Source organism: Apodemus sylvaticus, chromosome X (assembly GCF_947179515.1).
Source record: "Apodemus sylvaticus chromosome X, mApoSyl1.1, whole genome shotgun sequence".
In the NCBI taxonomy this organism is placed as follows: Eukaryota; Metazoa; Chordata; class Mammalia; order Rodentia; family Muridae; genus Apodemus; species Apodemus sylvaticus.
In genome coordinates this window covers 8,130,001-8,157,448 of record NC_067495.1, presented here as the reverse complement: position 1 = coordinate 8,157,448, position 27,448 = coordinate 8,130,001, and the positions used below count along the sequence as shown (strand labels likewise).

Below are 27,448 nucleotides of genomic sequence, written 5' to 3'. Positions count from 1 at the left end.
AAAGCTTTCTGTATACATCCAAAATTACTGAATTTGATAAATCATGCTTGGCATACTTACAATGTAGTACTGTGGAAGGCGAGTAAGTTTAATAAACAGCTTATTCTTAGAAAGGCTTCCAATGGGATGTGTTGAATAGTTGGCAAGCTGCAACGTTTCAGTGGTTATTGTAGGCAGATGTTTTATAGATTGTTTGCAACGCTGTTGTCCCAGCCAAAACCTTAATTTAAAAGACAATCCTCATGATAAAATTGTAATGTTTATGGTTAACTATATGCCACTGACTTACAAATAAATTAAAGAACACTAGAGAATGAATGAAAAAACCAGACATTGGTAGTTCATACCTTTAATTCCAGCACTTGGGAGGCAAAGGCAGAGGGATTTCTGTGAGTTTGAAGCCAGCCTAGTCTAGAGCTGGTTCCAGGACAACCTTGACCACACAGAGAACTAAAACTAAACTAAAAACAAACGCTGGGCAGTGGTGGCGCACGCCTGTAATCCCAGCACCTGGGAGGCAGAGGCAGGCAGATTTCTGAGTTCGAGGCCAGCCTGGTCTACAGAGTGAGTTCCAGGACAGCCAGGGCTATACAGAGAAACCCTGTCTCGAAAAAACCAAATCCAAAAAAACCAATAAATAAATAAATAAATAAACAAACAAACCAAACGAAAAAAACTATAAAGTGAGAAAAGCACAGCAACTGTGCAGTGCTGAAAACATGCATACATGAAACAATATGTAGACTTAACTAGCTATATTTAGGAACAGGCATGTATATGCATATACGTATGTACATACAATAACAATTAGTGAAAAAAGAGGCCAGGGATGTGAAGAAGAGCAGGGATGGGTAAATGGGAGAGTTTGGCGGGACACAGTATAAACTCAAAAATAAAAAATAATCGAAAGTGTTCATACAACTAAAGAAGCAAGCTTAAAATACTTTATTTCTCTTTATTTCACTATAAAAGTCAGTCCCACTTTTTATAAAAAAGTCCCACTTTTTATATATGTAAAGTGTCTGGCATTAACTGCCTTCTTCCCTCTCATTTAGGTCAGACACGGGATTTTACTTTGATGAGTTTGCTATAGTATTCCTCCTAGTATTTATATATAACCGTTCTTGTGGCTAGGATAAAATATAAGGAACTCTGTGAAAAAAGAGATAAGCACTGGCTCAGTGAGCTAAGGTACACAAAACAAGAACTTCCACAGCAACATAGCAGTGCCAAACTATCGCAAGGTCAGTGTGGAAAGAAGTACTCTTACACAAACTACATGTGGTATGTTATGCTTAGCCATGCACATTGTAACTGTGCCAGAATACATTACATCTTAAAAGCAGTTGGTCAGCTCCCCCAAAAGTGAACTAGGAAGTAGGGACCTTTGTGTTTGGTTGGTTTTTGGTAGACATGCTCTGACCATGTAGCCTGTTGGGCCTACAACTCACTATGTAGATCAGGCAGCCTCAAACTCACAGATCGAGCTATCTCTCCAGATTCCTGGAAATGTTTTTTCATTGCTTTAATCATTAAAAACCCATCTAACATTACGTACCTTTAAAGAATGAATTGGAAAATCTAAAGAAAATGTTAAAAATGTATCCTTTGCTTCATTTGTGGCAAGAGTTGCAAATGAATATTCATTCCAATCCAAGTATCTTTTTGAGACTATTATATCTACTGTTATTAAAGGAAAAGCAGATGAACAATTAACATACACAGCCCCCCTTAGTTATATAAGGCTACCTACATAGGGTATAAGACAAAATCAAACTCATTGTTACATTAAAAATCCTAAATATTGCCAAGTGTGATGGCATATACATTTAATCCTAGCACTCAGGAGGCAGAGACAAGCAGATCTGTGAGTTTGAGGGCCAGCCAGGCTAACTCTACAAAAGACAGCCAGGATTAAGCAGAGAAACTGTCTTGGAAAAGCAAACAAAATAAATAAAATATAAGGTAGTCTTTTAAATATATGTGGAAATACTATTTCTTTTTCTCCTGTCTTTTTGTCCCTGGGACAAAACCTTCCCATGGAGCCCATTTGCAATCCCGTGTCTCAACCGCTTGAGGGCTAGGACAAGAGGCTTGTATCCACATGTCCAGCTTAGTATTTCACCCTTGACTTTTTTGTTTTGATTCTGAGAACAAAAATAAATTTCTATGTGACATTTACACTAACTTTCTATAAACATTTTGAATGAAAATTGTGCAGCTTCTTTAATTATTTTACTATGCAATGTTTGTCTGATTTTCTTTATTGGAATACATCCAAATTTATGTCTATTGACTTAAATACTAAAGTTTATATTTTATATGTGACTTATTTGGGTTTGTTTAGTTTGGCTTGGTATTTTGGGGATCAGAACCCCAAGTATATACCTCTGGCTGACCTAAAAGCCACCATGGAGACCAGGCTGAATTCAGTAATTTTTCTACCTCTGCCAAGTACTGGGATTAGAGGCATGTGCCACCATGCCCAGCTGTTTCTTTAAATAGGATCTGGTTTTGTTCCATAAAACAAAAATATCCCATAAAACAGATGCTCAGTATCATTAGCCACCAGGAAAAAGTATTCTAAGATTGCCGTGAGATCCCTCCACATACCAAAGACGATAGCGAGTATGTGTGCGCAAACAGAAACCCTCAAATGTTGATTGAAAGGCAAAATGGCACAGCTACTTTGCAGAGAAGTTTGAGAATTTCTTTCAAAAGTCTAACATTTTTACTCTCTACCTCAACAATTCCACTGCCAAGTTTTGGCCACAGGAGATGAAAATGAAAGTTCATACAACAGCCAAGAAGAAATAACAACTCCATTTATTATAGAATAAAAAATATGGCCTTATCCATTCAGTAAAATATGATGAAAGCATGAGGACAAAATACCGATATATGCTATAACACAAGACTAATACAAGTGGACGAAGCACGTCAGATCAAACAGCTTATGTTTCTGTTTATATGAAAAGTCAAAAAGAAAAGCCCAAATTTAGAGAAATAGATCTGTGATTACCCAGGGCTAGCAATGATGATTAACTGTACAAGGACAATAAAAAAGGTACTTAAAAAACACTGTACAACTAGATTGTTGAGACAGTTGTCAAACTGTAAATTAACTACAAATTAATAAATCTCATTAAATATTTGAAAGATTCGAAGTTGGGCAGGGTGGCACATGTCTACAAGGCCAGTACATGAGAGAAAGAGGAAGGAGGAGCAGGAGTTCAAAACTTATCTCAGATACATAGTAATCTGAGGTAAGCTTCAGTTGTATGAGACCCTGTCTCAAAAACAGAAATAAACAAGAATAGTTTGGTAGGAGTTGCTACTTCAGTGGAGCCAGAATGAGAATGAATGCCCAAATAATTGTCTCTGGTTCTATTAACAGAGTAGTTTTAAAGCAAAGTAAATGACAACGTTAGAGAAAGTGGAACAACAGTTTGGACAGTATTTGCTGAGAGATTAATACCACGAAGCTTCTGAACAACAACTGATCAGAATTCTATTAGAGGACACAATACAAATACTCACTAAGAATTTGTGAAGTGATTGTTCTGGAGAAAATAATGAAAGTTTAGTGTCATGCCCTTCTGACAACCATTGGATCTACAGGGGAATCTGATAAGAGGACAGACATCCTGGACGCATTCCAAGGCAATTTAGAGTTCAAGGTACCAAAAGTGCTCAGGTTTCATGTCACAAACTTAAGGACAGTGACTGATTAGGTTTCCCTTTTCAGTCTTGAGCTAAATTAAGTAAGCTTACTTAAGTTGCTGAATCCAAGGGATAATCCGCTTCATGTCATCATTCAAAGATTTTTCCATGTCCTCCAGAGTGGCCTGGTCTACAGAATAAAGAATTCATTCACCCACTGCTTAAACACAAACAAAAGCTTTATCTATGTAGCCAAACTTTAAACTTTTTGTAGGCAGACAACCATGATGTCAGTGAGAGAATAAAATAAATCCACCAGGAGCTGTCAATCAACTTGCTTTTCCTCCTTCACATTTCACTAGCAAGAACAAGTAGCAAATGCATAAATAGTTCTTTGCCTATATTGGCAGAATTAAATAGCATTTCCAACTTATGAAGTACTTAAAACTCAGAAAAATACTAGACTTAGAATCTTAACTAACATAAAAAAAATCACTGCCTATTAAGATGATGCTTTCAACAGCACACAATGATCACAAGCATACATTGTCAAAAATGACTGGCTTACTAATGCCAGTCCAAATTTTTAATGGCAGCAGAAATATTACTAAGTAGAACATTAAGAAAAAAAAGGAAGGCAAAAAATGATTTTAACCAACTAGATCAAAATGTATAAAAAAAGCCAATGCAGTCCCTGTCTCCCAGAAACTTATAAAGTCCTTCTCTCCACTGTAATACGGTTCAAAGGCAGACTTTGTGAGGGGCTAAGATCAGAAGGGTCTTAAAGAGAAGAGCACCCCAGAGCAGTGGTTACATGATCCCTTCACAGAGATTACTATCAGATATCCTACATATCGCATTTCTACATTAGAGTTCTCACAGTAACAAAATTACAGTTATGAAGTAGCAATGAAAATCATTTTAAAGTGGGGATAATCACAAAATGAGGAAATGCATTAAAGGGTCACAGCATTAAGAAGGTTGAGAAGCACTACTCTATAGGAATGGAACAGAGAGTGCGCACACCCTTGTAAGGACATGGTCAGGAAAGGCTAGGAGTCAGGAGGAAAGCCCACACTAAAACGAACTCCACTGACATTAGCTTATTATTCTGCAGCCCCCACAACAGTGAGAAAATACGTTTCTTCTTTATCTTCTTATAGCATCTTGACTTCTATGCACAAAAACCTACTGTCAATCCCTTTTCATTTTTATGTGTTTACCTGAGTGTGTACTAGGAATGATTGACAAAATAGCTAAAGAAAAGTCTTTGAGAGAAACAAAAGACATATAGGGAGATGGGGGTGGAGCATCAGTGAGTGGTGCAGGGCTGCAGCCAGCTGATAGCAGCTGGTGATGGACCAAAGTCCAACCTCCCAGCTGGGGATGCTGTGCAATACACTGAACCCTCAGAACCAGCTGACCTTCCATTCTACTCCCTCAGACTCTTTGGGAGTATCTCAGTGGAGGTTCCTTGTAGTCCACTTCTCTCCTGCCTTATGGAATAGAAACCTAAAAGTCATGTATGTTATACATGTGTGCACACATGCGGGCATATCCATCCACATTGGCTAGGCTAGTTTCCAGATTAATTGCAATTGCCTGTTCTACTAATAGAATATGGTATTTAATAGGTGGTCAAGTACAAGAGATAGGATCACTGTGGTAATCCTCTTTTAGTGGGTACAGAGTAGGATGTGGACTGGCAGACATGAACCCAGAGTTGTGTTTGAATAACCCAGGCTTATTTACGAATTTTGTGTTGGCGGTAAATATTGGCTTTTATACTCTGGCAGCTCACAAAAGTAAGGAATTTGTACCCAATATGTTGACTAATAAACAGGACTTCAGGATTTTCAGTAGCTTTGATGATGGAACTGACTGGCTGTATGTCTGTCTGTCACTGCCCTGATGGAATGTCCAGGTTACTCACAGCAAGAAGTCTTACCTAGCTCTCCAGTTATTACCCATACCAACTTGGAGTACTCTGTGCCTTCATAATGAAAAAAACCTTGATGTTGAATGCTATACTAAACTAACCTTACTTACAGTTACTGGCCACCTATGCCTCAGATCACTGCCTTCCTTAGGAGGCATTTCATGGGACCCTATCCCATATTGATTTTCCTGTGCCCAAATGCCCATCATTTTGCTAATCCAGCCAAGACTGTCACCCAAGGCATGATAAATACAGTTTAATACTTGTTATATCACAGTGACATGCTTCCCAAAAATGTCAGTGTTGTCATTTCTGCCTCAAAGCCAACTATTTTGGCTTAGTTATTCACTAGCTCCACGATTAGCATGTTTAATAACCTCCTGCTAAGGCAGCTGCTGGACCTAGCCAATATGTAGTGAGCGCTGGGTAACCTGATAAACCCCACAATCACTGCTGGGGCCTGAACTGACGTGACCATATGTCTAACGTGATGTGTGCCAAATCTTCCCTTGTCAATTAGTATATGAGGGAAGAGAAAGGAAAGTTTCCTGAAGCCTATTAAGACATGGCTACCCTCAAGAGCAGATAATGAGGGAAAGTGTGAGCAGTAAGCAGATGATATAATTTCAGTATTTCCTTATGATTGTCTATAGTTGAGCAACAAATAAGTGATGTTTCCATTTTAAATGAGGGGGGTTGTTGAAAAACAAACTACTGTCATATGCCATTTACCTATCATAAATATGTGATTCAAAGTCCTATTTTCCATAAGCTGCTAATATGTTTCAAAATTCAACCTTTTTAGCCAAGTGTAGTAGGTATATGCCTTTAATCCCAACTCAGAGAACATAGACAGGGATATCTCTGAAGGCAAGGCCTGTCTGAGCTCCATAGCAAGTTCCAGGACAGCCAAAGCTACATACCCTGTCTCAAAAACAATTTTAAATGAATAATAATATTTAACTTACCTTTATAGCTATATAATAGAATCAAAAAATCCCTTATTTTAATGAATTTCTTTTGTTTAATATTAACTTCAAATAGAGTATATACACCATATTCAAGAATATTATTTGAGCAGTCATCGAAAACACTTTTATTACTAGTAAATATATATCATTTGAGAACACCCACACAATAAAAGAACAAGTTAGAAATCAAACTTTTTTTTTGAGACAAGGTTTCTCTGTGTAGCCTTATGGCCTGAAACTAGCTCTGTGTAGATCAGGTTGACCTTGAAAGAAACCAAATTTTAGGACTGGGACTATAGTTCAGTTCATTTACCTAGAAATCAAACTTTCATTTCTACTGAATTGAGACCAGAGAAAATTCCTCTAGGGCTCCATATTCCAAGTCATTACATAGACATACTGTCATAAATATGTTCTCTAGTCACAAAGGATATGAGCAATTCCTAGTAGTCATTTCTATGTCAATTTATTAATGATGAATTAAAAACTGAACTCTAGAACAGACTATCTAAAAAACCAGCCATTACTGTTATTTATACATAAAAGTTTTAACTTCTGATACCAAAAAATTTGAAATCAGATAAAAAAAAAAGAGTTCCAAGGAGGAGATGTCAGACAGTTCATTATTCCTTTCATACTTACTTTCAACGCTGTACACATCACCCCTTCCTACACATTATAGTAGATAAGTTTCACTTTGCTTTTCTTACAAAACTTTCCTTGAGCCAGAGAGATGGCCTAGGGTTATGAGCACATGTTGCCATTGCAGAGTCATCCAGGTTCAATTCCCAGGGCTGACATGGTGATTCACAGCCATCTGTAATTCCAGTTCCAGGAGATCTGATATCCTCTTCTGACCTATTAGAGCTAGTGGTACTAAACACTCATATGGTGTACATGCATGTATTCAGGCAAGACAGACAGACAGAGACACAGACACACACACAAATACTTACATTGAGTGACTACATTTAGTAACTTACCAAGTCCATAAAGCATCAATTGGAACATTCCAGAATGCAAATCTACAAAAATGTGTAGGCACTCCGAATTACCACAGGGCTCCAAGATGGGTACAATAAGAGCTGGAAGTGCAGTCTCTATGGAAGCTGAACAGTTGAGAATTAAAAATTATTTTTCTATCTGAATATTTGCTCAAAATTATTTTTCAATGAGTAGAAACAAAGGGAAGTCTGAATATAGAAGACATAATTTTATAAAGTTTGGAACTGGATAACAATGTCAATTAGCAGCTGAAAAGGAAGAATGGCATTTTCTAGTTGATACACAAAAGACATATATGTAGAGAGAGAAAGGATAGAAAAAGATGAAGAAAATCTGAAATTCCATTAAAAAAGAGATGCTTTATATAGTAAAAGTCCACTCCCATCAGTTAACTGAGTTCCTTCCATTCAACAGGTCAGGTTTAAGTCTACATTTATAAATTTTCTCCCTCCACCCCCCCTTTTTTTTAATTTGGTTTTTGTTTCAGACAGGGTTTTACTCTGTAGCCTGGCTGGCCTTGAACTCACAGAGATCTGCCTGTCTCTGACTCCTAAGCATTAAAGGAGTGAGTCCCCACTGCCCACCTGAGATTTTCTTAATTAGTTGAAACATATCAGGAAAAAAATTTTAGAATACAAATTTATACCCCAATAAGATTTTCAATGTAATCTTTTATTTAAAAAAAAAAATCATGTTTTTTTTTTCTGACATCAAGAGCTCATGTTTTTTAAAAGCTCTTCAGTATTAGTCCATGGGAATTTTTCTTCTCATTTCTAACTGCTAGATGAGATAAAAATGTAGACAACTGCTATAGTCAAACCTCTAAAGCTAATAATAAATCTAAGAATTTGGTGTTATTTCCACCAGGCCCTATCAGCTTGTCCTTTAATCCCTCAAGTAGGCAAAATGAAACCTAGGAACTCAAAACACTAAAAAGCATACTGGGGCTCAGAATTGTGGGGCCTACAAAAGGGAAAGTCCTCTGGCCACAAACAAGAAAAAAAATGTTATCTGTGGCCACCCTACTCATCTTGCAAAATGAACAGGGCCTGGCTTGGTTATGGCATGGTGAGAAAAGCCCATTATTTCATTCACATTTGTTTTAAGACAGGGTCTAACTGTGTAGCCACTCACTATGGAAACCTGGCTGGCCTCCATCTTAGCAATCATCCTGTTTCAGTCTCCCAAGCAAAGGGGTGAGAGGCATGAGCCACTGAAGAGAAATTTTAATTATAATTCAGAACATGGCTGCTCTAGCAAGAGATCATACCCAAAAACCTTCTAGGCCTATGTGGCTGCAATATAGATATGCCTTTAATCTCAGGAGACAGAGTCAAACATCTCTGAGTTCAAGGACAGCCTGGTATAGAGTCAAGTTTCAAGTAAAGAAAAGCTTGGGTCCAAACATGTACACATCTTTAGAGACATAGGCATGCAGATCTTAGTTCTTTCTAGTCAGTGCTGTTCCGTCAGTTTGTGGAATTCAGAGGTAGTAACTCTCAGTTTCCAGGAAAGGTTCCAGACAGAACAACTGAAAAACAGGTAAAGACATAACGAGCCTGAGAATGAGAAGGAGCCAGAAGATTAGTAAAAATTGCTAAAAAATAGTTTTGGGCTAAACAAAGCAATTCAATAAGAAGCAGAAAGAAGTTAGTTTGAGTCAGTCAGCTTGGAGGAGGTTGGAGTCAGAACAGCTGAGTTGAACCAGGCAGCCAGAGCTCAGAAAGAGCTAAAAAGGGTAAGCTTATTCAGCAGTACATCTCAGAGGCTGAAAACATTCTAGGCCTGGATTAAATTGTATAGAGGCTGGAAGCTTCCAGGACTAGAACTAAGGTAGCAGATTGAGACAGTAAGCCTCCAAGACAACTGACTGAGCCAGGCAAATAAAAGATACTTTTACAAGTGGCCATTCATGAATCCCAGCATTGGTGTAATCACCACTTATAAATTTACAATATTTAAAATGGGTGAAGATTGCATTGATATTGTCTTTACAAACAAAATGTAATGTCAATTTTTAAGGTTAAAAAATTGAAGGAGACTAAAAATTTTTGATAAAATATTTTATAATTCAACAACAGTGCAACAAATGAGATTAAACCAAGTGTCTTGAACATAGTACATTATGCAGTAGAATAAAAAGTATTTACAGTTTTGAAGCAGGGTTGCTGACTGTGTGTTGATGTGGCTTTGGGAACAGAACCCAGAGCCTTAAAAATGCTAAGCCCATACTCAATTACTGAGTCACATCACCTGATAGGCGATACTAATTTTTAAAACATTTCTATACAATTTGTGATGGGGTACAAAGCAATGCATTCTTTAAACCAAAATCATTTTTAAACTATAACAATAAAATACAACTGCCAATAGAGATAACAATCATAATTTCAGCCTAATTATCAAAACTGAATGATCTCATACATACATGCATCAGAAGATATACATACAAAAGAAAATAACATTGATACATATATTTGAATATGTCCTACAGCCACCAATATCTATTTTTGGTGGGTTTGTTTGGTTAGTTCGTTTTGGTTTTTGAGAAAACTGAAGAGAAATATGAAATTAAGCACTATTAAAAACAGTTATATACAGTAGACTGCTTCCACCTGACAATGCCAATTCAGACATAGTGGATGGAGACTCCTAGGACTGGACATCATTGAGAAGTAGCCATATCATAGCTCCCTGCCTTGCACTATTTTGATCCCTGCACCTGGTTGCCCTTGAGGCAACTTCTCCCTGGGGAAACTATTTGCTTCTATCTGTGCTATTTCAAATCCCTGCAGCTGTGCCTTCTCCTGGGCCTTTCTTAAAATACTCTACTCTCTAAATTACTCACTTCAGGCAATTTGGAGAAATTGCAACCGATCAAGAGCAACAGTACTAACAGATTCAAAGAATGGGCCACAGTTCTATAGGCTAGACACATACACCTTTAATCCCAGCACTGACTAGGAGGCAGGACCAAGATGATCTCCATGATCATCTGAGTTCCATGGTAGTCATAGCTATTTAGTGAGACTACCTCAAACCAAAACAAGAACAATTTATACCCTAAAATGGTAGATAAACAGACCCTGTTCCCTTCTAGAAAATTGCTAAGACAGGATGTGAGGGACCAATCTCACAAAGAAGCTCTTTCCTCATCTCCAAATCATAGTCCCTATCAGATATTCTCAAACACCTAGGACAGCAGGAACAAGGGCTTGAAGAAACTGAGATAGCACTTGTTTAGACTGAACTAGAGATCTAGAAAAAAGATATGCTAAGAACAGCTTCCAATTACAGTTGGAGAATGGAGCTCAATGCACGTATATAATGTTTGAGAGCATGCAGCTGAACTCGAGATCTTCTGGCTACTCAGAGATACCACTACAATATGCATGTATGAGAAATTCTGAGAACTTAAATCAGTATACCAAACTACCACTACCAGAACACATGTTTTAGAGTTTACACAAATGTGATGGTACACACTTCGAAACTGGAGGCAGAGACAGGCCAGAACTCTGTGTTTGAGGCTATCCTCAAATAATTACATAAATTACTACACAGTGATTTTTTCAGGCCAGCCAGGTCTACATAAGGGGATCCTGTCTTCAAAAATAATAATAAGAGCTCACATTTGGTTTGATATAAGCTAACCAATGTAGTTGAAGACAATCATGAATTCCTAATCCAGTACCTCCACTTCTAAGCCTCTACCTTCCAGATTACAGCCAACACACTGAATGAGGTGATGAGGTTGAACTCAAGTTCTCAGGAATGCTAGACAAGCACTTCACCAACTGAGCTGCATCCTCATTTGAAAATAATCATCCCTGGGCAATCATTCTGACAGTTTTACTTCCTAAGCTTTGTTTACCAATGATATAAGCCAGAGTAAACAAAAGCCTATAAAAACATCACAATCTTCATTTTCTGCAGCTCCAACAACAAAATTTTAGATTGTACTGCTTTGTAAAATTAGAAATAAGAAGAAATAAAGATTGCAAAATGCTTGGCCAGGTATAGTGGCACATGCCTTTAATCTCAACACTCAGGAGGCCAAGGCAGGCAGATCTCTGTCCAGGCCAATCTGGTCTACAAAGTGAATTCCAAGACAGCCAGATACATTGTGAACCCCTGACTTCATGGGGATAAAAAAGATTGTAGATTGTAGAATTCTTAAGGGTTTTCCTTAAGAAATGTTACTAGTACAGCTGCATGTCTTCTTCCACACCTATCTGATACTATACACAAAAATTAACTCATAATGATTCAGAATTAAATACTAACCTTTAAAGAAAATATAGGTGTATGAGTTAAGGATCTCAGGTTTTTAAGACATGGATTCCTAAGTACAACATGAGAAGCATAAACAAAAAAATGTATACACTGAATGCCATTTAAACTAAAAAAAGCTGAGCATAGTGGTATGAACTAGGAGAGTAGAGGCAGGAGGACTGCCTCAAGTTCAAAGCCTGCCTGATGGATACAGATTAACAGGCCAACCAAGGCATGGAGAGCCTATCTCAAAAAAGGTCGGGCCTGGTGCTATATACCTTTAGTCCTCCTACCTGTTGGAAACTTTGGAAAATGGAAGTAGGAGAACCAAGAGTTTGAGCCATTCCCAGCTACTTATCAAGTCTGAGGCCAACCTAAACCACACGACACCCTATTGGAAGTGAGGGAGGCAAGGAGGAAAATCAGTAGTAGAAATACCATAAAAAAGTTAACAAGCATTGGAAAAAATTCTTGCAAATCATAATGTATATAAGGGACTTATATCCAAAATATAAAAAGAAACTCCTAAATAATAAGAAAAAAAGATAAATGCAATTATAAAATGGACAAAGGATCTGAACAATTTTGCCGAAAATATATGAAAAGATGCTCAATATAGTACAAACTATAATGAAATGTCACACTTACTAGGATAGCTAGAAACATAAACAATAACCAGCATTGGTAAGAATATGGTGAAGGGAGAACCTTTACATACCGTTGGTGAGGATGTGAAGCACTGTTCAGTATGTGAAAAGGTTAAACAAGAGTAGCCGGATCACCCAGCCATTATATTCATAGGCATATATACAAGTGTATGTCCACATGAAAACTTGGGACAAATGTTCACAGCTATATTCACAATAGTTGAAAATTAAAAATAACTACAATGTTTATCAATGAACTGATAATATATGGCATTTATAACAATAAATTAAAAACATGCTATAACATGGATAGACCTCAAAAACAATATGCAAAAGAACACTCATTGTATGATTCATTTATATGAAATGTTTATACAGATAAACATAGAGTGAATGAGTAGATTGTCAAGAGTTAGAGGTAAATACAGAATGGCCCCTAGTAGGTATAATGGTTCTTTGGGGGATGACTAAAATATTCTAAAATTGGACTGTTCTAAATATACTAAAAGTCCCCTAAGTGTACTTGAATATTTCAACAATATTGCTAAGAAAAAGGATGGGGAATTACTGCCTTTTCTAGTTCCCATGAGTTTCAATTATCCTTTCTAATCCCTACTTTTATTTTGAAAGATGAAAGTGGTTAGCTCCTTATAATTAATATTAGTGAACACTGACAACACACACACACATACAAGCAGGAAAAAAAACCATTTAACTAATACATGCACCCCAGTTCTTGACTGCCTGGTCTTTCTTCCCTAAGGCTACATTTGCATTTTTTTGCTAAGCTTCCCTTTCCCTAGTTCTGAGAAATGTTAGGACTCCCTGGTGGGGAGAGACTAGATGGGGACAAGACCAAACACAGAAGCCTCATCCAAAAAAAAAAAAGTTAGGCCAGGAAGCCCTGAAAGAGTGACTGGATATTTTACCCACAGCAGAGGATTACATTTTTAGTTGGGGATTTGGTAAGTGAATGACTACATGTGTGTGATAAGTCGGTAATGGAGATGGAGGTCCATTTTCTAACTTATGTCTTTATTGAGTGCCACTGAGAAAAAGGACTACTATATAAAGCACAAACTATTCTGGAGCAATCATAACTTAAGGGACCTGGGAGGATAACATGCCACAGCCCCTAGGTAGAAGACTGCAGTGAAGGGCAGTTGTGAACAGGAGGAGAAACAGATGTGGACATGCAGTTCAGGCAGCAGGAAGCTTGGGCGTTGACGGGCCTGGTGGTCCAAGATAAGAATAGACCCCATTCATCTGAGCATAGATGCAGTCTGACAGCCCATGAGCCCAAGGTCAGCAGGCAGCCCAACCTCTGGAGCCACCTATCAGCTGCAAGGTTTTCTGCTGGTGGAACTGAGGACTCTGAAGCTCAGGTCCAGTGGAGTTCTCTCAACTTCTGCAGCCTGCTCCCTCCCGAAGGGTGTTAATGCTGTACTCAAAGCACTGAGACACATAGTCTTCCAATACAGGTGTCAGTGCTCTGCTTTCTTGACTCCCCCCAATGCATTCAACTGGGGAGTCTCTGGAGTATGGGACTACCTGCATAGCCCACAGGCTGCAAATCTAAGAGGGGCCGGCAGAGGTTTCTGGTATGCAAAGAAGGGAAGCTCCTAAAATGAAGACAGCTCTGTCGGACATCTGACACTTGACTGGTCCAGGCTCAGCGCCCTCCTAAACGATAGGAAAAAAGAAGAGACTACAACTTCAATTGGGTACCCTTCCTGCATGGAAGACTATATTAGAGTACACAAAAGTACTAACACTTAGCCTCTTTACTACCTATTTCATTTTATTAAAATTTCAGTATTATTTTTACTTTAGTGCGGGGTGGGGGTTAAACAGGGTTTGCTATGTAGCTCAGACAAACTTGAGCTCACTATGTAGTCCAGGCTGACCTTCAACTCCAGATCCGCCAGCCTCAGCCTCTAGAGTGCTGGCATTTTAAGCATAAACTGCCACACTGAGTCTTTTTAATAAAACAAACAATAAACAGGTAAATTTTAGTTGCTCTCATTACAGAAAAAAAAATTCACAAAATAATAGCCATAGTACAGATTTAAAAGGCCACAAAATGGTAGCTTTTCCCTCCCAGGAAAACTTTTGTTCTGCTTTTTTTAAATTCTTCATACATTTATCTAAATGTAATTTTGATTTATGCATTTTTCTTTAATATGTAATACTTTAACCCTATTGTTCTTTTTTGTCTTCCTAACATTTATTTTTCTTCCTTTTCATTTTGGCTCTTCTTTCTTTTGACCTTTGTTCATTTACTCCTTTTACTTTTATCCTAAATAAAATTTAAGGTGAAAACTTATTCGGCTCTTTTTTTAGCTATTTTCTGTTCTGTGGTCATAGGAATTATACAAGTTAGCATTGATTGCTTTTAAGTATATTACCACATCAGGTTTGATTTATTGTTATAGCACATCATTTTTCTCCTCTCTGATAGTGAAAGTTGACCCCTCAAGAAAACATTTTGCAATAAAAAAAATCCACCATTAAACAGGAAGAGACATCTCATCTAGACATGTGCATCAAGAACCATGAAAAAAAACCATGGCAACATAGCATACACAAAAGATCCTAATTCCTCAATCAACAAATCCAAAGATACAAAGGTAGTTCCAATACTGGAGAAAGGATTTCTGCCAGTAAAAATAGTTTCAGAAAAATAACAAACTGATGAATTAAGTAGGAAAGTCAATTATGGATCCAGATTTCAAAGCCCTGAAATATAGACATGAAATTAGCAACACTGATAAGAAGTTCTGCAAAGAAAGAGACTTTGAGGCTGGAGAGATGGCTCAGTGGTTAAGAGCACTGACTGCTCTTCCAAAGGTCCTGAGTTCAAATCCCAGCAAACACATGGTGGCTCACAACCATCCATAATGAGATCTGATGCCCTCTTCTGGGGTGTCTGAAGACAGCTACAGTGTACTTACATATAATAAATAAATAAATCTTTAAAAAAAAAAAAGAAAGAGACTTTGATAGTGGGGAAGGGGAGACAGAAGAACAAGTAATGAAAAACTAAATAAATCAAATGAAAAAAACGATGGAAAGTTTCATGCAATACACTGAAATCAAGAAGCTGGAGAGAACCCAGTGGTTAAGGGCACTTGTTGCTTTTTATAGAGGAACCAATTCAATTGCTAACACCCACATGCGGCTTACACCTAGTCTTTAACTCCAGCACGATAGGATCCAATGCCTTCATCTGACACCTGCAAGCGGTAAACATGAACAGGAAACACTCAAAGATAACTAAATAAAACAACAGACTAAATCAAGCAGAAAACAATACCAGAGATGGAAGACAAGGGTAAAGAAATTCTATCAGTTATCAAAGAAAATAGATCAGCATGACAAAAAGCCAAAAAAAGAATGCATGGAATGAAGGAGAAAGCACTTCAAGGCTTTCCTTTGTAACCCTTAAACCCCTACCATATAGCTCCAAATGCATTATTAATGTTGCAAGTCATTCCAATGCTTTACAACCAACTCTGACAAGAAAAGCACTAGAGTATGTTTTATCTAGCATTCTCATCACATAAGACAGATGTAAATACCAAATTCCAATATTATCAAAAACATGAAATAAGAAGTGCACATTGAAATGTTATGACAAGGCTCGTGAGATGACTCCCCACGTGAGCACTCCCCACGAACCTGAGGGCCTGAGTTCCATCCCTAGGACTCACAGGGTAGAAGAAAACTGACTTAAGTTGTCACTTGACCTCCACAAATATGCTGTCATTCATGCCTCCCCACACCATGCACATGAATAAAAACCAAGTGTGTGTGTGTGTGTGTGTGTGTGTATTCTGAAGTGGGAGGATGGGGATGGGAGGGATGGAGGCATGGGGGTGGAGAATTTGCATGAGAAGTTACTGGGAGGAGAGGAAGGGCTGATATGGGGTTGTAAACTAAGTAAGTAAAAAAAATTTAACTTTAAAAAAAAAAGAATATCCCACCAGGCAGTAGTGGCATACCCCCTTTAATATCAGCACTCAGGAAGCAGGAGGAGGCAGATCTTTGTGTATTCTACACCTACCTGGTCTACAGAGATAGTTCCAGGACAGCCAAGATTACACAGAGAAACCGGTCTTAATAGAAAAAAAGAAATATATAGTCCAGTACTAAATGGCAAATTTCAACAGAACAAAAGTACAAAAACAACAAATGCTTTTGCAACAGCCTAATCAAGATCAGGGCAGAAAATAGTAAGATGGAAATGAAAAAAGAAATAAAGACTCATTGAAACAAATAGTTGGTTCTTCAAAACAAATACTGTTAATAAAAGAAGCAAATCAATAAAATTAGATATGGGAAAAAAAGAAAGTATAATAAATACCAGTGAAATCCAGAGGCAAATTAGGAAATACTTTGAAAACCTATATTCAAAAAACCAAGAAAAAATGGCCCATCAAGAAGAAAGTTCCCAGATATGGACTATAAAATTAAAACCAAGAGAATAGAAAACATTTAAACAGATCTATAAAGAGCAATGAGACCCAAGAATAAAGTTTCTTAGCTAAAAAAGATCAGGAACAAATGGATAAATCACTGCCAAATTGTACTGGAGCTTTAAAAGAACACAAACACTCTTCAAACTATTCCATAAAAGTAGAAGGATAGGGGGGATATTACCAGACTCATTCCATGTAATCAGTATTACCCTGATACCAAGATCAAACAAGGATGAACACACCAATTTTTCTGATGAGTCTGAGTACAAAAATTCTCAATGAAGTACTTACAGAGGCAAATTCAGCAACACAAAAGATTATATATGATTCCAGGAACTTCAGTGATAAGATTCTCTATTTCACCCCAAGTATAACCAGAAATTGACCTGCCTACACCCCCAAGGTCCCAACAAGGGGACCAACTTGGTGATCATTGATGAAGGCCATAGAGGTGCAGTAACCAGTCCTGTCAACAGGACCCAGAACACCACCTCCCTTACCATCATCCATCCTCAAGCCTCAAGCAGCTTGCTAGTGTGAATTTGAAAGCCCACCAATACTACAGCTTTCCCCAGGCTTATGGCCTGTAACATGTCCATGGGTTTTGGTAAAAGCTGTAAGAAATACCTCAACAACATTTGGAAAAACCTATTGTATAAAGCTAAAGGGATTTGTTATGGATAAAAGGATATAGGTTTATCTACTCCCATACCAAGTCCCAAATGTGTGATGTATGAAATGTGAAGCTCAGTCTGGAACAGGGTGCCTCTCATGGCCTAACCAAGAGCATACTCAAGTACCACAGGCTCTGCTTTTGCATCCAGAGGCAAGTTCCACCTCAGTAGAATTTGGAAAACTTTATAGGGAGCTGTCAACAAAGAGATGGTTTTGTTTATCCTAGCCATGGAGATTTGTTTTCCTGGGCCAAAGAACATGTTCCTTTTTGACACTGCCCTTGTTGCCTGGGCTCATCAAGTCAATTCCTATAAAGCAAGGAGTTGGAACAATTCATGCAGTTCAAACAGTTCTGTCCTGTTTAAATCAGAACCTTTTAAGTTTTTTGGGTTTTTTCTTTTTCAAAACCTTATCTGCTGCTCTGGAGCTCTAATGCTGGCAGGTGGGAAGGATGTTTACCAATGCCACCAAGAAGAAATGTCACCACATTTGACAGATGGTTCATTCCTCTCCAAGTTGGTATACAGATAATTCTTTAGCTATAGACAGACCTCCTCTTGCTAAAGCCAAATGAGCTGCTGCTGAGGTTTGACAAGAAGCCTATCACCTCACAGGAGTTTAACCCCCTGGTATACAGAGTAGCCTATTTCAGGCAGTGGTTTTGAGCAGCTACTAGGAAGCCTTTCTCAGTTATGAAGTCTCTGTTCTGAAATACCTGTCTATATGGAGAAAGCATCTATAAAACAGCCAGGAATCAGGCTACAGGATGACAGCTCTGTGCAACCTACTGTGTACTTGAGCCCTCTAGGCAATACAGGGGGTAGCTCTAACCAACACAGATGGCCTGACCCAATATAGCTAGCTACATCTTGCAAGACACATGAGATTAGTTAAAAGGTAAGGATCCTGTACCTTTTTGGCCAGATCAGTATAGTGTCTGTGGCTATTTAATTTTACCTGAAAGATTTTAAGTTAGACCTACAGGTTTATAAGATTATCTAAAATGTTTATCTTCAAAAAACCTCTTTCAAAGAACCCTCAGGCCCCCTGTTGAAAGCTTGAAGGGAGTTTACAAGTCACTAGAAATCCAGCTCAGAAATTTGAGGATCTGTTTCCAGCGAAATTGGTTTCAGAGCAGAAAAACAATTGTTTTTCATCCCATTCGTGGGTCTTTCTTCCAAGAAATGGAAGAAGTTTAGCCAAGAGGAAGAAATGATACTATCTTGTTTCATTTTGAAATGAGGAGAGATTTGTTTATTTACTTGGTTATTCAAAGACAGGGTTTTTCCCTACATAGCCCTGGCTGTTCTGGAACTTGCTCTGTAAAGCAGCCTGACCTTGAACTCTGCCTCCCAAGCACAGGAGAAAAGGTAGATAAGGTAGATACCACCACTGCACAGCAGAGTCAACATTTTCTAAAGCATCCATCTTTCTAAATCATCTAAGTCATGAAGCTGCTTGTTATGGACTAAAATTATAGAGATATTTTCTTCTACAACACTGGAGAGTGTCAGTCCTTAAGCAGACAGACATGTTTTAAATCTTTTCTGAGAATTGTACCTCCAGACTGGGTCTCAGGGGAGATGCTGTTTTTACAGTTGAATGAACTAACCCTGTGTAAGTTCAATAATAAAAGATTGTTAACTTTGAAAAGGAAAAGAAAAAAAAGATAATACTCCGGTTCAAGTTAGTCAAATTGTTCACATTTCAGAAGTGCAAATACAGTTCAACAAATGCAAATTATTCAATATAGTACAGACTAGCAACAGAAATCATATGATCTTTTCAATAGATATACACGGGCCAACAAAGCTCAATATCCCTTCAAAAGAAAAGCCATGGAAAAGAGGTATATTTAAATTGGTAGTGTTTGCCACCTAGCACATAAAACCCTGGGTGTGATCCCAGACCTTATGACTTTAAAGCTGAAGCAGGAGGATTGCTACAAGATCAAGACCAGCTTAGACTACACATACATTGTACATTACAACAAAGTCTGTGCTGCAGAGCAAGAAACTGTATCTACTCATCACTCAACCTACACACTAAAAGGTGGAATAAAATGCTCATACACCATCAGTAGGACTAATTCTGGAAGGTGGTTATATTACTGAAAATGATCTAGTTTCAATGTGATCCCACTAAAAATTAGAACATCATTCTTCACAGAATTATGATAATCATAAAATCTATTCAGAAGCAAACAAACAGCCAAATCAATCCTGAACTGCAAGATCAATGTTGAAGCAGACATGCTTGTGGATCCTAGCACTCAGAAGGCTAAGAGAAAAGAACTTCAAGTTCAAGGCTAGCCTGAAATACATAGCCAATACGACCAACTAGGATTACAGAGGCCGTGTATCAAAACAAAAACAAAAACAAAAAAACAAAAACACAATAGATGGAGAGTAGAAAAGGGCGGCTTAGTTGGTAAAGTACCTATCTTAGAAATACAAGGACCAGAGTCTGACTTCCAAAAGATGAGTATGGGGGTAATGGCATTTGTAGTGGGTGCAGGAAGATCCCTGGGGCTCACTGTAGTCTGTATCTGTCAGTGAGAGATCTTGACTCAATAACTAAAGTAAGGTAGTGATGTACACCAAGTACTTGGGAGGCAGAGACAAGCAGATCTCTGAATTAGAGGTTAACCTGGTCCATAGAGCAAGTTCCAGGACAGCAGAGGAGGGTACACAGAAACCCTATCTAAAAGAAAAAAACAAAAACAAAACAACAAAATCCTACAGTAAAACAGCATTCCTAAAGAACAAGGGCCAAACTGTCCCACGGCCTGCACCCCCAACATACAATTAAGGTTGGAGGCATCATTAAGGCCTTATTCAAACCATACAATTAAACTGTAGTATTTCTGTAGTTTAAAAAAAAAGGCATGGTATTGTCACAAAGCAGACCTGTATGTAGACCAATGGAATAAAATAAAAACCCCCGAAATAAACCAAAAATACATACAAGGACTGGGGGGGGGGGACGTCAACAAAATGGTGCTGGAAAAATTTAACATCTGTGTATAAAATGAAACTAGATCTCCATATGAGGTCTCAAAAGACTTCAGTCCAAAATGTTTTAAAACCTAAAACTTAAGAGACATGAAACTTTGAAACTGCAAAAATAAAATACAGAAAAAAATACTTTCTTACACAAAGGACTCCAGTAGATTAAGAAATAGCAAGAATTGACAAATAGGATTGTGTGTGGAATTAAAAGGCTTCCATACACAATAAACAATCACCACATAACGAGATAAGACAATAGAATAAAATCTCTCAGACACTGAGCCATCAACCAGGCAGCATACAATAGCTGATCTGAGGCTCCCAACACATATAGAGCAGAGGACTGCCTGGTCTGGCCTCACTGAGAGAAAGCATGCCTAAGACTTGAGAAACATGAGGCTCTAGGGAGTAGGGAAGCCTGCTGGGGAGTGGAGAGGGCATCCTCTTGGAGACTAGGGGGGGGGGATGGGATGAGGACCTGTGAGAGGGTGGACTGGAGGGGATACTGACTGGACTGTTAAAAAAAAGAAAAGAAAAAAGAAAAAAAAAACCATTGCCAGCTATATATGGAAAGGAAATTATTATCAAGAATCTAAAAAAAAAAAAAAAAATTAAATACAGAAAAAACATCCAAATGATAAATGAGCGAATGAACTGGACAGTTTTCAAAAGAAGCAAGGGTCAATGAATTATGTGAAATGTTCAATATCCTTGACTCATAATAATGCAAATACACTGAGATTCCATTTCAATATAATCAGAATGTCTTCTACAAAGCAATCAAACAAAACATGCTGGCAATGATGGGACTGGAAATTAGTATATCTACTGGAGAAATCAGTATGTTGTATTTAGCTTCAGTATGCAGTATTTAGCTCCCTTAAAAAATTAAAAGTAGGGAGGTGGGAAGTGGGTGGGTGGAGGAACACCCTCATAGAAGTAGGAAGAGGGAGGATTAGATAGGGGCTATCTGGGAGGGGGGGGACGGGACTGAGAAAGGGGACAACATTTGAAATGTAAATAAAGAATATATCCAGTAAAAAAGAAGGAACAAAAACAACTAAAAGTATCACATGAGCAACTACATCAGTCCTAGGTAGGAGCCTAAGTTGCCTTGCCACACACACATACACATCATGTTTACTACAGCACTATTCACTATGCCAAGACTGAAAATCAACCTAGATGCCCATTATCAGATGAATGTATTTTAATATGTAGAATATGCAATAGAATTTCATTCAGCTATAAAGAACAACAAAACTATGGCATTCTCAGAAAAATGGATGAAACTGGAGAACATCATGTTAACCAAAATAAGCCAGACTCAGAAAGACAAGTATCTTTTCTTTAATATGAAGAACCCAAATTTATTATACAGAAGACATAAAAGAAGATATTTAACAATATATACAAGACATGAAAGCAGAAGGGGGCTATTTGAGAAGGGAAGCCATCAGAGAGGGGGAAAGAGGACAAGAGATAGTAATAGTGGGAGTGACTCTGAGCAAAGCACAGCTTACACATTTGAAAATGTCACAATGAAATCATATGGATCCAAAGGGTGCATGTATGATATCATAGCACTTGAGGAGAGAAGGCACTGACCCAGGACTGCTTCAAGTTCACAGCCAGTCTCATCTACAAAGCTAGTGAAGGAAGGGAAAGAGGGAGCTAAAGAGATAGCTCAGTTGTTAAGAGCACTGACTATTACCTAATACCTACATGGCAGTTAACAATAGTATGAAACTCCAGTTCTAGGGAATTCAACATTCTCTTCTGGCCTCTAAAGCAAAACACCCATACACATAAAATAAATAAATCTTTAAAAAAAAGTAATGATGAAAAGAAAGAGACCTATTGTTTTGCATACTAATTTAAAAAAAATTTTTAATATATGTTCATGCATTAATACTGTGGCTTGTCAGTCCTACTTTTCACATCTATTCTTTAATTTTCATTGAATGAATATTTTGCTGACAAAATAATTTATAGATTATGTGATATTACAATAACTTATAAATTGTGCAATGATCAAGTCAGTGGTTAATATATCCATCACCTTAAGTATTTATGTGATGAGAGCAATCAAAAACTTCATTTGTAGCTACTTTAAAATACACAGTACATTATTATTAGTATAGCTAACTAGTTATTCAACAGAACACAACATTCTTCAATATATACTGTACATTTTTTAAAATTATCTTTGCTATAGGCAGACCTTTATCTTTTTAATCAAAATGACCTTAATGTACAATTACTAGTACATACATACGAAGTCACTTTTCTGGAAGTGTAATGGAGTGATCTAGGCTCTATACTTTCCCTACTAATAGTTTCTACTTTCATTACTCTATGAACTTTGAATGCAAAGCAGTTATGGTTAAAACCAATTGAAGGATCTGGATACACTGGCCCCTGCCTGTTATCTTGGGAGATGAGGAACTGAAGTAGCAGGACCACAAGTTTGAAGCCAGCCTGGGTTATACAGTGATACCCTGTGTCCAGGAAAAAAAAGGATGGAATGGAGGTAAGGATAGTAAATAGAGAAGCACATGAAATAATAAGTTTGCTTTCTAAAATTCATAATAGACTATCTGGTAATTAAACTTGGAAGACTTACATGTCTTATATGACGTACTAGACTAACTGCATCTGCATTTACTAGACATCTGCATTTCTTAACACTGCTATAACGCATTTACAGTTTTTCTAAATCTGAAGACATATTCTGCATTACTCAGCCATATTTTATAAATATATTATAAAAGTATTTGCATTAGTGCTTTGTCAAAAGAAACACTAAATTACGAGTCATGTTAAAATGTTTCTATTTCAGTAAGTATACATTTTTTAGGTGAGATTATGCAAGTAGTTAAAAAATTAAGACAAGCTAAATAAGAGAGAGAGAAATTAGGACAAATTTGGCAGATTTCAGGTTAAATGCAACAAAATGTCCAGCATCCTCAATAAAACCATAATCAGGAGAAAGCCATATGAGAAAAACCTTTAAATAAAAGAATCAATTGAAACACCTACAGTTTTCGTTAGCATTGAAGCTTCTAAGAATGGCCTTCAGTTCCTGCAGCTTCTGGTGGGCTCTTGCGTGTACACTGTCAATCAGGAGCTTTTCTATTGATAAGTGGTCAATCTGCATAAATAGCAACAATAAAATCCAATGTACAATTAAAATATTTTGATTATAAATGTGTGAATGACCACAACTATGTCTTAAGATACTTCTTTTCAGTATTGGAGATTATCCAGTATAGGCAAATTTAGATAAAGTAAAAATATAACTTAATGATTGAGCTTTTAATTATTTTAATTATATTTAACTATATTTAATTATTTAATTATATTGGAAGCTTCCAAACCAAATTTTTTTTTGCTAGGTGTAGGAGACCAGGGAAGTTCAGTTGGTTGAATGCTCAGAATGCAGGAAGCTATGGATTTGATTCCCCAGTACATTGCAAACTCTGTGTGGTGGCCCATGACTATAATCCCAGCACTCATGAAGTACATGCAGGAGGATTAGAAATTCAAGGTCATTCTCAGGTACATGACAAGATTGAGGCCATCCGGGTAATGAGAGGTCCTTCCTTATACTTAGGACGCAAAGACAGGCAGCTCTATCTACATGAGTTGAGGCCATCCTGGTCTCCACAGCAAGTTCCAGGAGAGCCATGGCTAAACTGTGAGACCCTGCCTCAAAACAACAAAGTAGTTTTGATAAATGTAAATCTAGAGTTTATATACATATCAGTAATCACAGTTCTCAGGTGCCAGACCTTATAAACAAAATAGTCTGATTTAAACTATGAAACTTAAACTAGGGTTGGGGCATAATTCAGCATAAAAGTGTATGCTCAGATGTAACCAGCAGCATTCTCTTATGAACTAAAACTGAAAGAAGATAGTAAAATTTATGTCATATATTAGCAGATATTTAAAAGACCAAAACCAAATACAGAAGTTTAACACTGACCTAAAACAAGATTCACACAGGGTTTTAGAAATTACTATCTTGAAGAATTTTTGCTAAAAGTTTTATATGTGTTAAATTATATTTATTTAATCAAATCAATATTAAAATACACTGAGAACCCTTTACCTTCATGGCTCTTTCTACTAATTTAGAATCAGAAGCTGGCAAAGGAGGATCATGAAAAATCTGTAAAGGCTTGGAGACATCATTCTCATCGATTTTAATTGTAACTTTGTGAACAGATGCTGTGCCTGTTTTTCTCCCTAGAACCTGTTGACTGAAAGGGGGCAGGGGAGAATGACATATAAACACAGCTTTTTATCGTTTACAGTCAAATAGAAACATGCATTATGCTACTGAGTCAGACCTTGACCATAGCAGGCCCTCAGTGTTTGTGTAGGGAAAACATTAATACTGAGAAGACATTCCATAATCCAATTCAGCAGTTTTTCTACTGCATTTTAGAAATAGATACTGAATTTAAAAATAAAATACATGCACTCACAAAAAAGAAAAAAGAAAAAAAAACCTGGAAACAGAAACTGTCTTATAGGTATTTGCCTTTGATTTATCCACAGAAAATCAGAACATAGTCAATTTCAAACAGGAATTAAAGATGATAAATAGCCTCATAGCAATTTTCTCCAAATGAGTTTTCAAAGTTACAATTTAAAGCAGGAAACTGTGATGAGCAAGTATGTTTTAAAGAGTGATACTTAACACTCTAACCTTTGGGGACTAGGCAGAGTGCTAACCTTGCATGCAGAAGGCCCTGGATTGATCACCATCATCACCCAAAACCCAATCTTATCTCATACTTTTTGAACAATCTGGCATGAGCACACAGTAAGGTAATGGATGTCTCAGGTAGTCTACATAATACTGAGACTTTACTAAATTAAAGCACATTACTATGGGCACATAGCTATTCACATGTAATACATCAGTTGTGCAAGGGAAAGAAACCAAAAAGACAGGATTTACTTATCACAATGACCTACCAGAACCAATTCTACTTACTTCCAAACTGAGAGGGAGAGGCACTTTCCAGCATGGTATCTTTCCACCTGTACAAGGTCTCCCCACCGCTCTCGGATCAACATTAGCGTCTGGGAATGTAATACTTCTAATTGAAGTGATAAGCAGAAACAATCTGATTTATCTTGTTAAGAAAAATACAATGTTACTCAAGCAGCTAATAAGCACAGGTAATCTTCATCTAACAAGGAATCTATCCCAAAAAAGCTGGCTATGAAGAAATTTTCTAGAATCATCTTTGTCTAATGATTCCTCCTAAATATGACAGAATTTGTGGTTTTCTGAATTATATTCTCAAATGACTCATCATAAGTAGTAGTAATAGAATATGTGGCATAATTTTAGAAAAAGGGCTAATAATTTTGGCCTAAATAAACAAAACTATGGGGGGCTGGAGAGATGGCTCAGAGGTTAAGATCACTGACTGCTCTTCCAGAGGTCCTGAGTTCAAATCTCAGTAACCACATGGTGGCTCACAACCATCTGTAATGGGATCCAATGCACTCTTCTGGTGTGTCTGAAGGCAGCGACAGTGTACTCACATACATTAAATAAAAAATAAATATATTAAAAAAAATAAACAAAACTATGGTCTAGGTTTGCTCCTTAATTGATCATTGTTTAGAAAATACAAATTGAGCAAATACATTTCCGGATCAAAATGGTACCTTTTGTTGAGACAGGTTCTCATTATGTACAACAGACTGACATTGAACTAGCTACATAGTACAGGATGTACTCAAAGTCAACATCCTGCGTCTTCTCCTCTCAGGGGCTGGGATTACAGGCATGTACTACCTTGCCAAGCAAACAGTGCTATTTCTAAAAGTAATCACTTAGCCAGGTGACAGTGGCGGACGTATTTAATCCCAGCATTTGGTAGGCAGAGGCAGGCGTCTGAGTTCAAGGCCAGCCTGGTTTACAGAGTGAGTTCCAGGGCAGTCAGGGCTATACAGAAAAACCCTGTCTCATAAAAAAAAAAAAAAAACAAAAAAAAACAAAAATCACTTTAGGACTTGCCTACAAAGCAGTGGTAAAATTTGAAATCTTATAGATATGTCATTAATGTTCACACAATGACAGGCTCTCTGTATATTTATACCCGAAAAAGGTAGGATGTGGGAAGGAGAGGCCAGACACAAAGGATAAACAGAAAATGTAGAAGAGGGAGACACAAAATCCTTACAGTACATTCTCAAATATCAGAAGGATACGTAGGCAGTTGTACATGTCCTGAAGAGGTTTCTCATCAGCAAAGAGCCTAGACTGGACCAGCTGATGGATAAAGTTGATTTGCATGCTATGAACCAAAGCTCGTCCATCTTCCATTGACAGAAGGGAGTTAATTAGAAAAGTCAGCATTATAGCATTAACTGAAAGTGTACACTAAGAATAAATTTAAATAAAAAAGGAGTAACAGATTATTTTGAGAAAACTATGGATTAAACACTGGAAATTCTTCCATCAGTAGGTAGTTATGCTTATCAAAATTTTGCTTCAAATTACAGAATTGCTACACATATTTTTTCCACAGGAATACTTCAATAATACAAGAATGCCAAAACCATTACTATGATGACTTACCTCCTGTTTCCTTATCCTCAACTAGAATTTCTAGCTTGAGAAGACGCCATGGGACTTCAGGGTCATCACCCATCACTGTCAAGGTTGCTTCAAATTCTCCTTCAACTCGAAACTTCACACGGCCATTTGCTTTTAGCAGAGGAAAAAGTATATATTGCTTTATAACAA

General features: G+C 37.4%; 1 protein-coding gene across 3 annotated transcripts in view; it reads right to left on the bottom strand.

The window, feature by feature from the left end:
- The window catches only part of Med14 (mediator complex subunit 14), an 86,585-nt gene that overhangs the window by 44,489 nt on the left and 14,648 nt on the right, over positions 1-27,448 (bottom strand). For all 3 annotated transcript variants that reach the window (XM_052171851.1, XM_052171852.1, XM_052171854.1), the window contains exons 6-13: positions 27,281-27,409; positions 26,911-27,018; positions 25,679-25,811; positions 24,785-24,935; positions 23,710-23,821; positions 7,557-7,682; positions 3,775-3,853; positions 61-220 (exon numbers count right to left, since the gene is read on the bottom strand). In XM_052171851.1, the coding sequence (XP_052027811.1) occupies positions 61-220; positions 3,775-3,853; positions 7,557-7,682; positions 23,710-23,821; positions 24,785-24,935; positions 25,679-25,811; positions 26,911-27,018; positions 27,281-27,409 (998 nt within the window). The remainder of the gene's footprint in view (positions 1-60; positions 221-3,774; positions 3,854-7,556; positions 7,683-23,709; positions 23,822-24,784; positions 24,936-25,678; positions 25,812-26,910; positions 27,019-27,280; positions 27,410-27,448) is intronic.